The 12,698-nt window shown below is 41.8% G+C and overlaps 1 protein-coding gene across 3 annotated transcripts in view; it reads left to right on the forward strand.

Moving 5' to 3' along the window:
* Positions 1-11,460, forward strand: part of SORD (sorbitol dehydrogenase) — a 69,434-nt gene extending 57,974 nt beyond the window's left edge. For all 3 annotated transcript variants that reach the window (XM_056810383.1, XM_007472472.3, XM_007472473.2), the window contains 2 exons: positions 5,826-5,947; positions 11,150-11,460. In XM_056810383.1, coding sequence (XP_056666361.1) covers positions 5,826-5,947; positions 11,150-11,315 — 288 coding nt within the window. In that variant the 3' untranslated portion in view covers positions 11,316-11,460. The remainder of the gene's footprint in view (positions 1-5,825; positions 5,948-11,149) is intronic.
* Positions 11,461-12,698: the final 1,238 nt, after the last annotated feature.

The following is a 12,698-nucleotide window of genomic DNA, read 5'->3' on the forward strand; positions in this document are numbered from 1 at the left end:
GGTAGGCACTATTTTATCTTCGTTTTATGGGTGGGGAAACTGAGGCAAACAAGTGCAGTGATTTATCGAGGGTCATGCAGGGAGTGAATATTGGAGACTGAACTTGAACTCAGGTCTTCCCGACTCCAGACCAGATGTTCCATTCACTGTGCCACCTAGCCATTTAGTAAATATCTACAGAGTACCTACTACATTTGAGACACAGTATTTTGTGGGAGCCTTCCTTTCGAGGGACTTTACAGTCTGGTTCCCTAGTCCTGGGGTCCTAAGGGCTATGTGCAAAGGCTAGACTAGTACAGTAATTAACATCTCATAGCTTCCAGAAGCTACATTCTGGGAGAAACCGCATCCAAACCCTCCCTCCCACTCTTGGGGCATGGGGGAGCATTTAGCACTTTCAGTAGGCCACAGGTGGGTGGGGTATTCATCTGACACCATCCATCCCTAAGACGGGCAACGTCCTACTGGAGTGACGTCAAAGCCCAGAGCCAGCATGCATGACAGACGGCACAGAATGCTGTGGCCAGCTCATTGCCATTGGGCAGGGTGAGGTGAAGACAATGGGCCTGGTGGCCAGGATGGATCTTTTTTAGAAACACTTCCCTACTGCATGGTGACTAGATAATATTAAAAGCAGGAAGAGGTGACCTGTGCAACTGGAGCTGAATTGATGTCATCATCTCCTTAGCCTAGTATTGGTGATAAAGTCACACCCGCAGAGTGAAGGTCGGGGCTGCCCGACATTCCTTTGCCTGTGGACAACAAACACGGAGACCTGCCGTGGTGATGCCTATGTTTGCAATCACCCTTCCCTCAATGAAGGGGCGAAGTGGAAAGGAGGAAATGCTGATGGGGAAAATAAAAGATTGGGGGGGGGGGTTCTTAACCAAGACATTTCTTCTGCTTTTTGAAGTTTGAACCTTCTGTTACCAGAGGACCATCCCAGCCTTTGGAGGAACATTTCCCTTCTTTGATTCAGTCTCACGTAAAGAAGTGGTCCAGGGGCTGCTAGGCAGCTCAGTGGACAGAGAGTATCTTGGATAAAATTCAGGCCTGGAGGCAGGACGATCTGGGTTGAAATATGGCCTCATACATTTCCCAACCGTGTGACCCTGGGCAAGTCACTTAACCCCCATTGCCTAACCCATACCAGTCTTCTGCTTTGGAACTAATACTTGCTATCAATTTTAAGACAGAAAGAAGGATTTTTTTTTTTTAAAAAGTGGTCCTACTCTTTGCTAAGGATAATTTCTCAATATGATGCTTTTATCTCATTCCCTGACAACTTCTTGGGAAAATTGTTTTACAGTCATCCCCACTGTCTTGATTTCAATCCCTCACTTTCCAGTGACTTCTTTGCTACCTACAAACAAGCCCCCATTGCCTCTGTCTGCCAAAGATCTCACTTGAGTCTAGTTCTCATCCTTTTTCTATGCTCCTCTTCATGAACAAACTGTTTGAGAAAACCCTCTTGACTACCTTTCTTCTTCCCTATAAGCTTTCTTTAACCTGCCTTCTAGTCCTAGATTGAAATTGCCCTTTCCAAAGTTGCCAGTTACCCTTTTAGATTACCTTCTATCTCTCCGTTTTAGATTATCTTCTATATGGATATCTCTTATACAAACCTAGGTTGTTTGTCTGCTTGATTGTATTTTTTTAAACTCATACCTTCTGTCTTAGGATCAATATTGTGTATTGGTTCTAATGCAGAAGAAGGGTAAGGGCGAGGCAATTGGAGTTAAGTGACTTGCCCAGGGTCACACAGCCAGGAGGTATCCAAAGTCACATTTGAACCCAGGATCTCCGGACTCCAGGCACTGAGCTACCTAACTATTCCTATTTTTAAAAAATATATCATCTCCCCTATTAGAATGTACCCTCCTTCAGGGAAGGGACTATGTTTTGCCTTTTGTTATATTCTCCTAACTCAGCACAGCCTGTTGCAGCCTGAATAAGAGTTTAATAAATGCTTGTTGACTGACTCATAGTCTGATACTGTGAGAGGGCTCTTATTCCTTTTATTTTCTCTCACAGATATTGGGGGATATAATAACCCAGTTGCCTCCAGCTTGCCAAATCTAATGACTTTTTCCTCAATTTTATTTCTTCTTGGCCTCTTAAAAAATGTGACACTGTTAATAGACCTTTTCTCCTGGATTCTCTCTCCTTGGTTTTCATGACACGACTCTCTCCTGGTTCTCTTCTTACCTGTCCAAATTACTCTTAGTCTCCTTTGTTGATTCTTTTGCACCCACATTTGTGTCCTTCAAGGCTGTGTCTAGTCTATGATATTTTTCTTGGTGCTCTCATCAGCTCCCATACGTTCTGTGATCATCTCTGTGGCGATGATCTAGACAGCCACATGTACATTGTATATCTATGACATTAAAGAAGAGAGTTTGCTGATATCCCTGAAGGATCATGAGAATTTTTTCCATTTAGCCTGTTAGCAGCTGAAACCTCCCCTATGTGTTGTCTCCCCTGTTAAAATGTAAACTTCTCAAGAATTGAAACTCTTTTGTTTTCAGTTTATTTCTCCTGTGTGTAACCCAGTGCCTGGCCCATAGTAAATGCTTAATAAAGCCTTCTTTCCTTTCTTTATGCCTTTGTACTAATAAAACACTGCCATCTCCCCTTTGCCTCCTGCTTTGAGGGTGTATTATTATTTCCATTTTACAGTTGAGGAAACTGAGGTGGACAGAAATGAGACTGGATTTGAATTTGGGTTTTCCAAACTCCAGGCCTAGTTATCTACTTTGCCACCTACCTATTTACCTTATAGGCTCATATATCTGGGGCTGGAGGGGATCTCAAAGGTCATCTGCTTTGATCCTTGCCAGAGACCATCATACCCCAACCAGCTGACAAGGTCACAGTCTGAGGAAAGGAAGTCTGCAAAGCAGACCCCAGAATGAGGGCCCCATGCTAATCCCCCTCTGTGACTTCTCTCCCCAAATTTTCCCCACTAATGGACTTGTTATGATTATTATTCTCTCCTTAATACAGGAGAAATAATATGAGAGCAAATACTTGTAGGATCAATAAATATATACCCTACTTTAAGCCCCCTAGGTTATTACCCCCAAAAGATTGCAATTACAGAATTACCAAGTCCAAAGATTACTGCCCATGACCTCTCCTTTCTCAAGCACAAGACTTGCTCCAAGACCCTATAATAAACACTGGCCAAAAGCTTGAGTACTATAATGAATCTTTTCCTACAGTTACCACACTCCAATGAATTTTTTGAAACAGAAGCCAAGCAACATTGCTAGGCACTTCAAAGTAGCACAAGAAAAACAGAACTTGTAAATTGAGGAAAACCACAAAACTTGTCTGCTTTAAGTCCTCACACCTAGCTACAAAGATGTTTTGTTGTTCATCTCCCAAGCAATTATGATTGATAGTGAAAGCTGACCAAAAGCACAATGATCCTCTCAGCCAGTCAAAGGGTACTAACCTACAAATGTCTTTATTCACATTAATTATATCTATCAGAGAGTGTTGTGATAGTACCTAGTAAATGATCACAGAATTGTAGTAACATCATGAAAGTGTTGTTTAGGTGATTTGATAATATCCAATCAAATTGTAGAATGTCACATATGTAGAAGATTGATTGACTGCATAACAGTCATCATCCATAGCTAGGTTCTACCTTACATCAAGCCCAAGATGAATTGAAGTTACTCTAATTAAAAAACAAAAAAGGGGGAGAGGCTGGGAGCCATCAAAGACCACTCTGTTTGACACAGTCCACGTGAAAACCAGGGACTGAAAAGCAGTCCCCAGGAAGGATGGAAAAACCCACTGAAACCCCCCCAAAGTGACTTTCATTATTTCATTCATTATTAACATCTCCTTATTATTGGAAGTGCTATGATTATTATTCTTACATAGCCCCAGGAAAAATAGATGAGATCAACATGCTTGCAGGGTTAATACAGATGTCCCACTCTGTCCCCCTAGGATATTACCAGGAGAGCTCACTCATAAAATTAACCCTAAGGATTCTTATATACCCACTTAGATAGGACCCTCTTGTCTAGGCATAAAAATTTCTGGCAAATCTGTGCTCTGAAGTCCCTAACCTATATCTGGGTCACTACCAGTGGATCTTGCCCTTAGCAACAGTGTTTTGTTGACTATCTCCCTAGGCTTCCTGTCTGTTGTTAGGTTCCATGGAAACATGTATATTGAGAATGAAACTGTGTGCCAAGTAGATGTGTGATCATGAGGGTATAAAATAAAGCTAGGTCTCAGCCAAGGTGGAGCAGTTTATCCTGTGAAACCTGTGCTGTGGGTTGAATGTGAAAGCTGTGTCCCATCCATCATTTCACTGACACCATTCCACCTCCAAGACCCTATCCCCTGTGGGAGGCTGGCCCACCCCAAAGCAGACCCTCTCATTTCAAAGGTGAGAGAATTAGGTGACCTGCCCAGGGTTACACAGCTAGTACTTGGCATGGATAGTTGGGAATGGAAAGGGCATAGAAGAATTAGAAAACATGATTCCCCACCCTCACATTTGTGTCAGTTTAGCTGACTAGATGAAGCTTACATTCTTGAAACGATCAGAGAAGAATATAGAGCCTGTCATCAAGTCTCTACCTGTGATGCTCAAGTTTCTTCATCTTTAAAATGGAGATAGTCATATCGACATTGTGAGAGGCAGCATGTTGTAGTAGAGAGAGGGTAGGCATGGAGTCAGGAAGAGTTGGGGTCAAGCTGTGACTCTGAACACATATTAGATGTTTGACCAAATCATCTAAGCTCTTATTGCCCCTAAAAAATACAGAGGAATTGCTGGTTTGATTAATTATGTTTGATTAATAATGGAGAGGATTTCCATTTGGGGGAATTGCCCACAATGATTAAAAATCACAGTATTTGGGGGGCAGCGAGGTAGATGTAATAGAGATATCCAGGTGTGGAGTCAGGAGAACCTGGGTTCAAATCTGGTCTCAGATACTTCCTAGCTGTGTGACCCTGGGCAAGTTATTGCCTGGCCTTTGCCCTTCTGCCTTAAGAGTTTACAGAGATAGAAAGAAAGGATTATATTTTTTAAATCATGGTATTTTTTAATAGTCACCTCACAGAATGATTTTGAGGAGGGGGACTTGTAAACTGTAAAATACAGTGTGATCTGTAATTGTTCTGTACTGCATTGGTATCTTTAATCAAATTACAAGTCAAATTCACAGTATTCTTTGTAATTGTTCCATTGGTCCCATCTTGGAAACTCCATATTCTTTGGAGTTTTCACTGATTATATTCTTTACTTCATCTATATTTAAAAAGGCATTGTTGGAGACAGCTGGGTGGCTCAGTAGATAGAGAGCCAGGCCTGGAGACAGGAGGTCCTGGGTTAAAATCTGGCCTCAGACACTTCCTAGCTATGTCACTTAATCCCCGTTGCCTGACCCTTACCTTAGTATTGATTCTAGGAAGGTAAGGGTTAAAAAAAAAAAGACATCATTATTGTTGAGTTGTGTCTAACTCTCTGTGATCCCATGGACCATAGCTACATCCCTGGGATTTTCTCGGCAAGAATACTGGAGTGGTTTGCCATTTCCTTCTCCAGGCTACCAGAGGTTAAGCGACTTCCCCAGGGTCATCTAGGTCAACTAGGAAGTATCTGAGGCAGAACTTGAACTCAAGTCTTCCTGAGTCCAGGCCCATCATTCTATCTACTAAATGGACCCTGGGGAACCATCTACTCTGGGCAGAAATTATCCCTTTAAGAGTAGGCCACACAGCATTTAGCATGTAATAGAAAGCCTTTATTTGTGATTTTGGACTTCCTGTTTTTAATCGCCTTTTAGGCCACTCGTCCTGGCGGGGTGGTGGTGCTGGTAGGATTGGGCAATGAGATGGTCAGCATCCCCTTGGTCCATGCAGCTGCACGGGAGGTGGACATCCGAGGCGTGTTTCGATACTGCAATACGTGAGTATCCCCTGTTCATGCCCTGAAGCGGGACCACATATGTGCATGAGGGGGAGCCCCAGGCTGTGTTCTTTTGAGTCACCGAACTTCCCCATTCTCAGAATGCAGATTCTGGCTGGAGTCATAGAACCTGGGTTCAGATCTCACCTCTGACCCTGAATTACCTCTCTGACCTCTGGCAAGTCACTTAGCCTCCCTGGAGCCTCCATTTCTTCATCCGTAATATGAGGAGACGGGACCAGATGCCTTCCAAGGTCCCTTCCAGCTCTAGCCCGATCCTTGATGTTCCTGTGATCACATTTTCTAGTTACCTTTAAAAGGAGACAAGAGGCCCTTTGGCTCATGCAGCTGCTGCCTCTGTCGTCTCAGGGCCAGTTTTTTCCTGCCCCTGCCCCCTGGTTCTGTTGAGCTAACTACATCGGAGATTCTTTTGTCTTTGTTAACTCTTGCGGCTTCCTTGTAGGCTTGCAGGATTAGAGCTGGAACAGAGTTAGAAAGTCATCCAGATCATTAGGCTGGTTCAGAGCAGGAAGGGACCTTAGGAGGCATCTTGTCAAATCCCTCCATTTATATATATGGAAGTGTCAACCCAAGAAATGTGATGAGACTTAGCTGAATCCACTGAAATAATGATAAGTGGCAGAGCCCAGACTGGCCCCCAAGCTTTTACCCTTGAAATCCAGCCTTCTTTCCAGGATTGAATGCAGCACTGGGCACAGAGCAGTTGCTTCATAAATGTCTATTGATTGATTTCCACCACACTGTGTTTTGGCATCAGCTTGGCTCTTCTGACCCTGATCTGTAAAGATTAAAATTGGGGAATATGGGGAGACTGAGGCAGGTAGAAATTAGTTTCTCTCTGCAAGGAGTATTATATTTTTTAGAGGTTTATTAAAAGTTAAGGATTAAAGAAAATACAGGATAAGAAAACACGTATCCAGGCCACAGAGAGGCCTAGACACAACCTCACCTACATTATGGAAAGAGCCACATCTGCCCCAAATGGAAGTCCAAGAGACCCCTCAAAAGCCTTTGAATCAGCTTAAATACCTTCTCGATCTCGGCCCAGGTGAGATTACAAGGCATTCTGGGGAAGTAGAGCAAAGGCTTGTGGGGATTGTAGTCCTGTATTCGAGTCTATTTTTTACATTCATCCATTTGATTATTTGAAAAAAAATTTTTCCAAAGGATCATGAAAACATAATCAATTTAAAGATTATAATAATTTGAGGATAAGAGAGAGAAAAAAAAGAATAAAACCAATAATTGCTGAATGCATTGACAAAAAAGCCAGTTAGGGGGCAGTCTGCTTTGGCATGAAAGTATACATACAAATAAATGTTCAATCAACCACACCCAAAGTTCAATTTTGTGCAACTTGTGGTCTGGAGGCTTCTTCATGATGGCTTCTCCAACAGTTCAGTTCTGGATTCAGAGAGGTAGCATCTTCTTTACCTAAAATTCTTCTCAAAAGGAATTTAAACTTTGCAATTTAAATAATGATATTTTTTACATTCCCCCCGTTAAGAGGGTGATTGACAAATACAGGATCACTTAGGGATGTATGGCTGAGGTATGAGGTATATGAATCAATTGGTAAGAAAAATGAACAAAAACATCAGAAAAATCCAAAAGAAAAGAAAAATTTCTGAATGAAAATATAGACTATCAAAAGTCTTATGTGTAAAAATTCCAAGTGAAAGAAAAATAAATCTATAACAGGTCCTTTAATCAGGGCCCAATCAAAATGATCTAAGCAATGATGCATTTACCCAGTCAATAGCCAGGACTACAGAAAGGTACCACACTATGAGAGGCAGAAAAGAAAGGGACCAGATCATAGGAGCCAAGGTTTTGGGGATACTCATCTGTGAGTATCTTCAGAGTGAGTGTGGACACAAGGAAAGCCTATGTCTAGCAATGATAAACATAGTAACCTTGAGTCTTCACACTAGGTTCAAGACCTTTGTATTGGCCTAGACGTGCATCAATCCATTCTGGATTGGCCTTTCTTTGGCTCTGTGCAATGGCTCTTGTGTGTATATCTTGTCCTGGAATCAGACAGAATCATTAAGCAAAGTCCCATAATTTTTAAAATAATTAGTGGCATCGTTTTTATAGTCTAGCTTTTTTGGGCATGCATGAGTGAATGCATCTTAAACTTGTAGTGCTGAAAATCAAAAGGTTAAAGAAAATCTTAATACTGGTGACATGTGCTTCAAATATAAAAAAGAGAGAAAAATATATAAAAAAACTGAAATAGTATATTGCACATGCAAGAAAATATAATAATAAAAGAGCTTTAAAAAATTTAAAACTATAGCTTATAATCATTGACACTCTGTGTCAAGTTAAGAAAATATAAAATGCAAGGCTTTCTCACCAAAAATGAGATCCACTTCCTCTTAATATCTGGCCATGATCACTGTGAGTAGAAAGCAAATGAATCGAGAGAGGTAACAACTTTTTCTCATTTTTAAAAATACAGTAGTACAAATATGTAGGTATAAAAATCCCCAAAATTCTCAATAGCCCAATTAATTACAATAGCAAACAAACACACTTTCATATTTCACATAAGTTGCTGTATGACATTTTTAAAACCTATGAATTGATGGACATTTGTCACAATTTTTACAAACGTAGCAATCTTTCAACCTTGGTAATAAACATATTTTTAAACAAAGTAAAACTCATCTTGGGTTAAGAACATAATCAAGAAATCTATATATCATTCTGGTGCAAGTAAAGTAGTGAGCTGAAGAGTATAAATAAACGGGTGCTCCTTTTGGAGGCTTTTAGGGATACAAATGCCCTGAGATTAACTGCCCAACTTCCATTCACATATTTAGAAATGTGGGAAGGTTGGGGGTTATAAAATGTATTTCACTTCAGCTACTATTGGCCTTACCTCGTGGTAGGGGCAGGTAAAAATAACCAGATGGTTAAAAAAAATTACAAAAATCATATTTAAAAAACCCTTAAAATCATTGAGATAGTTAGCACATTAAATTTTCCAAAGGTTTTATACAATTATAACCAGTTCTGAAGTCCATCTATCCTCGGCAAAATAGAAAAAAGCTGTTTTTTCATATATGGGCTTATTCACAATAATATTTGTTCAATAGTTATAGGGGAAAAAAACAGAATTTTTTAAAACTAAGTACATTCAAAATAAATTCAATCAACCTTCAGTTCAAGCAGAATAATATTGAATCCAGTAATATATGAACTTAAAATCACAAAGTTAAACCTTAAACAAAAAATGCACTAGAATACAGAGATTTTTATAAACCATTGGAGTCTGAAATGCCTTAGAATATAGCCTTTAGACTTTAAAGTTCCTTAGGTGTGTTTATCCATTTAAATGTCTATTGTCCGAAGGCAGAGTAGTAAGGGCTAGGCAATGGGGGTTAAGGGGTCTGCTCAGGGCCCCATAGCTGGGAAGTATCTGAGGCCAAATTTTAACCCAGGACCGCATGTCTCTATGTCTGGCTATCAGTTCGCTGAGCCACCCATTTGACTCCCCAAAGTTGAATCTTTGAGCTGAATCTTTCTTCTGGCACACAGGTGAAATCAATGAAATTACCAAACAGTCAAAAGGTATCCTTTTAAACAGCCCATTGCTATTAAGTTTCTGTTTGAAAAATCTGTTTCTTCTCTCCCTTTTCTCTCTCCCCTGCTCTGATACCTCTTCCTGCCCCAGTCCACGTGGAGCCCAGGCCAGCCACGTGGAGTCAATACCCCCTTCCACTTGGAGGCTTAGCCTAAGGGAAAATTGCCCATTCTCCTTTCCCTCTCCTCTCTCCCCTCTGCCCACATGGCCAATACTGTTACCAGCTGGTCGAAATGAGTCCTGAGTGATCTGCTCCAAGGATCTGGGTGATGAGCTGTCTGGGTCAGAGGCCAGATGGGTGAGAGACAGACTGCTGGGGTGGGCAGGGCAGGGGCCAGAGCCAGAGTGCAGACAAACAGGGCCCGGAGCTCGGGCACCAGGTGAGAGGCCAGGAGCAGAAGCAGGAGAAGCAGGCAGGCAGAATTTAGCAGCCAGGGGCCAGGTGGTCCGCAAATGCAACAGGTCTGGATCAGGGGCTGAACGCCCGCAGGCAAAAGCGGCTGAGCTATCTAATGGCTGGAACTGAACGAGCAGCAGCTTTGCAAGGGTAAAAAACAAAAACTTGGCCAGAGAGATGTGGCTCAAATTAAAAGCTGAACTAAAGATCAGAAAGAAATCAGAAGATTGAGTTTTTTTCCCCATTAGGTCGCCAACTGTAAAGATTAAAATTAGGGAATATGGGGAGACTGAGGCAGGTAGAAATTAGTTTCTCTCTGCAAGGAGTATTATATTTTTTAGAGGTTTATTAAAAGTTAAGGATTAAAGAAAATACAGGATAAGAAAACACGTGTCCAGGCCACAGAGAGGCCTAGACACAACCTCACCTACATTATGGAAAGAGCCACATCTGCCCCAAATGGAAGTCCAAGAGACCCCTCAAAAGCCTTTGAATCAGCTTAAATACCTTCTCGATCTCGGCCCAGGTGAGATTACAAGGCATCCTGGGGAAGTGGAGCAAAGGCTTGTGGGGATTGTAGTCCTGTATTCGAATCTATTTTTTACAGATCTGGGGGTGGAATGTGGAGTAGGAAAATTATTGTTTCAGAAAACTCTGGGGGGCAGCTGGGTGGCTCAGTGGATTGAGAGCCATGCCTAGAGACAGGAGGTCCTGGGTTCAAATCTTGTCTCAGACACTTCCCAGCTGTGTAACCCTGGGCAAGTCACGTAACCCCCATTGCCTAGCCCTTACCACTCTTCTGCCTTGGAACCAATACACAGTATTGACTCCAAGACAGAAGGTAAGGGTTTAAAAAAAAAAGAAAGAAAGAAAAGAAAACTCTTGGGGTCAAGACCTATCATTGATGCCAAATGATGTGGAATGAGACTCTGTACCTTGCCAGCCTCCAACCCTGCCTGCCGCTCTGAGATGGTCCATTTCAGGACAGGCAAACAGTGGCTTTGGGAAAGCGAACAGGCAGCTCTTGGGTAGGGTATACAAAGGATTGTGTCAGGGACCCAGTTTGGAATCTCAGCTCTGTCACTTACTAGCTATGTGGGCAGTCTAGTGATTGTATTTGAGGCCTGGAGCATTGCTTTGTACACATTTGCAAGATATATTCAATTATTGTGGGTTTTTTTCCTCCTAGATGGCCCATTGCAATCTCGATGCTTTCATCCAAGTCGGTGGATGTCAGGCCCTTAGTCACCCACAGGTTTCCTCTGGAAGAGGCTCTGAAGGCCTTTGAGACATCCAGCAAGGGATTGGGGATAAAGGTTATGCTTAAATGTGATCCCAACGACCAGAATCCCTAATATTGTGACTTCTCACCCTCCATCCTCCCTCCTCTCTGCTCAAAGACTCGCCAGACCAAAATGCTTTGGAGGAGACGGACCTTTTTGTTGGATTGATTTATTTTGAATCATTAAGAGCAAATAAAAAGAACATATTCTAACAAGAGAGCTTGATCCTGGAAGTAATTTACAATAAAAATACAACTAGGGAGAGCTTTGGGGAATTTGTAGAAGTGGTGATCTGTTTACGCAGTGCAAAGTTCACCCAAGTAGAGCAGAGTTTGGCTGTCAATTTGGTTTCAGTAACTCTCCTTCTTCCTGGTGTGTTTTAGTTGGGCAAGGCTGGGAATCTGGAACCTTAAGACAAGTGACTCTTGCCCCATTTCACAAAGAAGATTGGGGAGGTTGGGAGGTGAAGGCTGGGGCCTTCAGTGAATGATCTCTGGGTCAGTGCACGCATCTCCCTGAAATCCATCAATGGTGCACAGAATCCTAGAGATGGAAGTGGGGGATCAATCATTTCTGTCCAAAACAGTGTTGCCAGTGAGTATTTGCTAACAAATACTTTAGACTCATATCTTCTGACTTAATATAAGAAGAATGGCAAGAACTAGGCAATTGGATTTAAATGACATGCCCAGGGTCATGAAGCTAAAACAGTGTCCAAGGCCAGATTTGAACCCAGGTCTTCCTGACTCCAGGCCTGGTGCTCTATCTACTATGCTATCTAGCTGCCCCCAACAAATACTTTTTCAATTTATTGAGAAAATGAAAATGGGAAAAGTAGCTCAGTCCAACTTAGGGTTTGTGGCAACTTTAAAAATGAAAATATTGATCAGGTTTTCTCCTCTTGAACATAGATATGAAAGAGTTCTTTAGTCAGGGATTTCATTAAGTCCCATCAGACCTCTAGCAGCTAAGACAGGTCTGGAGAGAAGAACTGAGCCAAGTGGCCCAAGGGATAAATTATTTCATTTCCAGAAAGCCCCTCAGGGCCTTCTTCCACAAAGATGAGTCCCATATCCCAATTAGTTCCAAAAGGACTTCGTCAACCACTCCCAGGGAAATTACTTTATTTAATTCTCAAATTGAAGAACCCACAAAATCCTCAGTTAAGGCTAAACATGGGGAAACTTCAGGACAATCGCCCCATAAAATATTTCCTGAACAAAATAAGAACTGTGAAAACCTAGGCATTAAAGAGGAAAAAACAAAACTCTAAAAGATCCTTTACAGAAGCTTTCTGTCTGGCCAAGAGGATTTTAGTCAGTGTCTTTGTCTCACATAGCCAGTGGGATTTGAATCTCTTTTGGCATCTCAAAGTAAGGCATCTCATTTTGAGCCATTCAAGCAGCTATCTTAAACACTGAAATAATTAAAAACCAATTCCAGGGGGCATCAGTG

This window comes from Monodelphis domestica, chromosome 1 (genome assembly GCF_027887165.1).
Source record: "Monodelphis domestica isolate mMonDom1 chromosome 1, mMonDom1.pri, whole genome shotgun sequence".
Lineage (NCBI taxonomy): Eukaryota > Metazoa > Chordata > Mammalia > Didelphimorphia > Didelphidae > Monodelphis > Monodelphis domestica.